This window comes from Capsicum annuum, chromosome 1 (genome assembly GCF_002878395.1).
Source record: "Capsicum annuum cultivar UCD-10X-F1 chromosome 1, UCD10Xv1.1, whole genome shotgun sequence".
NCBI classification, from domain to species: domain Eukaryota; kingdom Viridiplantae; phylum Streptophyta; class Magnoliopsida; order Solanales; family Solanaceae; genus Capsicum; species Capsicum annuum.
Genome location: NC_061111.1, coordinates 247,887,421 through 247,890,833, shown reverse-complemented (window position 1 = coordinate 247,890,833; position 3,413 = coordinate 247,887,421). Strand labels below are relative to the sequence as shown.

The window sequence follows — 3,413 nt, the reverse complement described above, 5'->3', positions numbered from 1 at the left end:
TTTGAGAGAGAGATATGTTGTAAGTATATGGAAACTTGGTTTACTTGTTAGAGAAGATGGAAAATATATGTATGACACAAGAAAACCTAGTAGGAGTCCTATTACTTGGGACAAAAAGGTGGCAACAGTTTTTCACCAACTTTTGTACTTGCGTCTAGCGCTAAGGTTGACTGTTATAGTGACAGGTAAGCTCATCCTGTTCCCTAAGTAGTAGCAGCTTGGTTATCACGCAATCTCTAGAAAACAGGCCCCAACATGTAATTTCTCAATCATCAAAACTAATGACTTAATATATACATGCATTAATATAAATAAAAGAAAGTAAAAAGAACAAAGAATGAAATGAGAGTTTTTAAAACAGAGATTAGTATCGTTTGTAAAAAAGAACGTGTCACTCAAAAAGGGCAAAATTTAATTTCTTTTGTAATTACCTAAATTTCTAATGGTCATTTTAATCTATAACTCAAGGAAAATTCCTAAGAAAATGTGTCACTCAAAAAGGGGCGAAAGTCAATTTCTTTGAACAAAGCTTTTAGTTATTTTCTTGGGGGAAAAAAGGAAAAAGGGAAAATTGGTCAAAATTATATCTAATTTTCATTATAGTAAATTGGTTGCAAGAATTGTCACTAAAAAATTTTAAAAAGGTTGGCCTAGTATGGCAAACAATAATTTTTTTTTTTGGACGCCAAATATGGAGGAATTGCATTATGTACATTTGTACTAGCAGAAAATGTGGAAGAAAAATAAGGAGAATATATGGCATAAATCTATTTCCTTATTTACGTCATGTCTTTTATGGTAATTGTATTATTTGGTAATTCTAAATAAATATCACTCCATCCCTACTCAGTTTTTTAAACTTAATCTTTATATTGGTCTTCGCATACATTTTTTTCCCTATAAAATGGTACTAAACATTGTGTTATCTACATCATTTCTCATCATTCTCCAAATCCTTGTCAATTCTCCAAATCCTTAGCCATGAAGATTAATAGAACTAAAGATTTCACTCTTATCCCTAGGTTAGTTCTTTTATCTTTCTTTCATCTTTCTTTGGTTTGTTATCGCAAAAGTGTGAATGGCTTCACTGTCGATCTTATCCACCGCGATTCTCCTCTTTCACCTTTTTACAACCCATCAAGCACTCCATCTGAACGCCTTCAAAATGCCTTCCACCGGTCATTCTCCCGGGCTTCCTTCTTTAATAAAAATCTTGTTAATGCAATCCAATCGTCAGTTACTCCAACTGAAGGTGAATTCCTCATGAAAATCTCAATTGGAACTCCCCCAGTAGACACTTTTGTCACTCTTGACACTGGCAGTGACTTAACGTGGATACAATGTGAGCCTTGTGTCCATTGCTTTGCACAATTGGGCACACCTATTTTTGATCCCAAAAAAAGCTCTACTTATTTTCAAGTTGATTGCGAAAATTTATATTGTCAAGACTTGCTTCCTATCACATGTATTGATGATATGTGTCACTATAATGCTACTTATAGTGACAATACACATAGCATAGGTGAACTTGGTATTGAAACTTTGACATTTACTTCAACTTCTGGTGAAAATGTCCCAATTCTTTACACCTTCTTTGGTTGTGGACATGACAATGGTGATCAATTCCCAGTGGGCACTTCTGGCATCATTGGCTTAGGTCGTGGCGATATCTCAATTGTCAATCAAATGAATGATGAAATCAAAGGGAAATTCTCATATTGTTTGGCATCATCAATACCAGCTCATGTCAACGTAACTAGTCGCATCAGCTTTGGTGATAGTGCTGTTGTTTCAGGCCCTGGAGTCGTTTCAACTCCCTTGATAAGAAGGGAAAGCCTAAAAAGCTTCTATTTCCTAACTTTGGAAAGTATTAGCGTTGGAGATAAGAATTTGCCGTTCATATCTTCTACAATTAGTTCCAATGATCAAGGTAATATTTTCATCGATTCAGGTAATACACTCACACATGTCCCTTCTGATTTTTATGCTAGTTTGGAGGAAGCTCTGGTGGCTTCGATTAGTGCTCCTAGGATAGATGATCCGACGTCTGGGCATTTTAAGGTATGTTATGCGTCTGACTTAGGCACTATCAATGCTCCTAAGATTGTCGCACATTTTACAAATGCGGATGTAGAGTTGTCACCAGCGAATGTATTTAAGCCAATGGATACAAGTGTGATTTGCTTCGCAATGGTGCCAACAGATGGAATTCCTATTTATGGGAACTTGGCACAGATGGATTTCTTAATTGGATATGATCTTGTCGCCAACCAACTTTCATTCTTGCGTACTGATGACTGCTCTAAGCTTTAATGATTTTAGTTATGGATTGGGGGTGGGGTGTACAAGTTATATAATCCTGTATTCCCCCATTGTTTGCTGGTGTTTAATGAGAATAGCAATATTTTAATGGTGTTCAGTACTTTGAGAATTATATCTATTTCATTTGATGCTTAGAGATCTTTTATGTGTTCAGTGATCATTTAAATTGGAATTAGGTGTTTAATAAGTGATTTAGTTTATTTCTCTCAATGAACTTTTTTGACAAGATGAGAAGATACTCTATGTATTCCGCCTAAAACTCTTGAGGCGATTTGGTAGTAATTTGAAGTTAGAATTGAAAAGAAAAAAGAAGGATTCGTATAGGAACACAAAATTCATTCAAGAAAAAAATTGTTATTTCACCTGAAATACTTTTTAAACTTTACATTATCTATTTCAAATTTGAAGTTACAAGATATTATGGTATCCTGCATTTCTACATAAAAAATTTCCATGCTCATCAATGGCGTCAAGAAAGACAGTTTTAAACCATCAAGAGGAATTAGGATAGGAGATCACTTGCCTTTTACTTATTTATCGTGTGTTTGGAGATGTTATGTTATACAGACTAATTCATCATGTAGTAGACTGTTGTAGATGAGATTGTTTAATTGCCATTGTGCCTTGGTCGTCAAAAGGGGCTCCTAATGTTTTTGGGCATCCCGATCATTATATACCTGCTAATTCCATGTCCGCGAAGATCTCCAATCCGAACCTTCACATATACTCTCACTTAGAGTATGAACCATGCCTCTGCAGGACTCTAAGAACTCTACCGTAGACGAGATAGATTTCCTGCGTTAACAAGGGTTGTCTCTTGCCTGCCCATGGATTCAACAACTTAATTACGCGCAGAGTTTGATAAGACTCTTTGATAAGATTCTCAAACTAAATCTTGTTTTAATAAAGGAGTTGGGACCTAGCCTTTAGGTTGTTTAAGTCGGTTGGATGAAAAATCGGCCATAGGAGTACACCGGGATATAAACCAGGGCAATAAAAGTAGAGCATACGACAATGCCACCCGTTTTCATTTTGTGGTCTCTCTTTGGACTTTTCAAACTTAGTGAACTGAAACATCTAAGTAGCTAAAG

General features: G+C 35.6%; 1 protein-coding gene across 1 annotated transcript; it reads left to right on the top strand.

Annotated features, from left to right (window-relative positions):
* The first annotated feature begins 917 nt into the window (after positions 1 to 917).
* LOC107857362 (aspartic proteinase CDR1) lies at positions 918 to 2,410 on the top strand. Its single transcript, XM_016702255.2, has one exon. It carries the CDS (start codon positions 982 to 984, stop codon positions 2,311 to 2,313), a length of 1,332 nt encoding a protein of 443 aa, XP_016557741.2. The 5' UTR covers positions 918 to 981; the 3' UTR covers positions 2,314 to 2,410.
* The last annotated feature ends 1,003 nt before the right edge of the window (positions 2,411 to 3,413 follow it).

Coding starts and splice junctions, on each gene's coding strand:
- LOC107857362 (XM_016702255.2), top strand. CDS start 982: ATGAAGATTAATAGAACTAAAGATTTCACTCTTATCCCTAGGTTAGTT.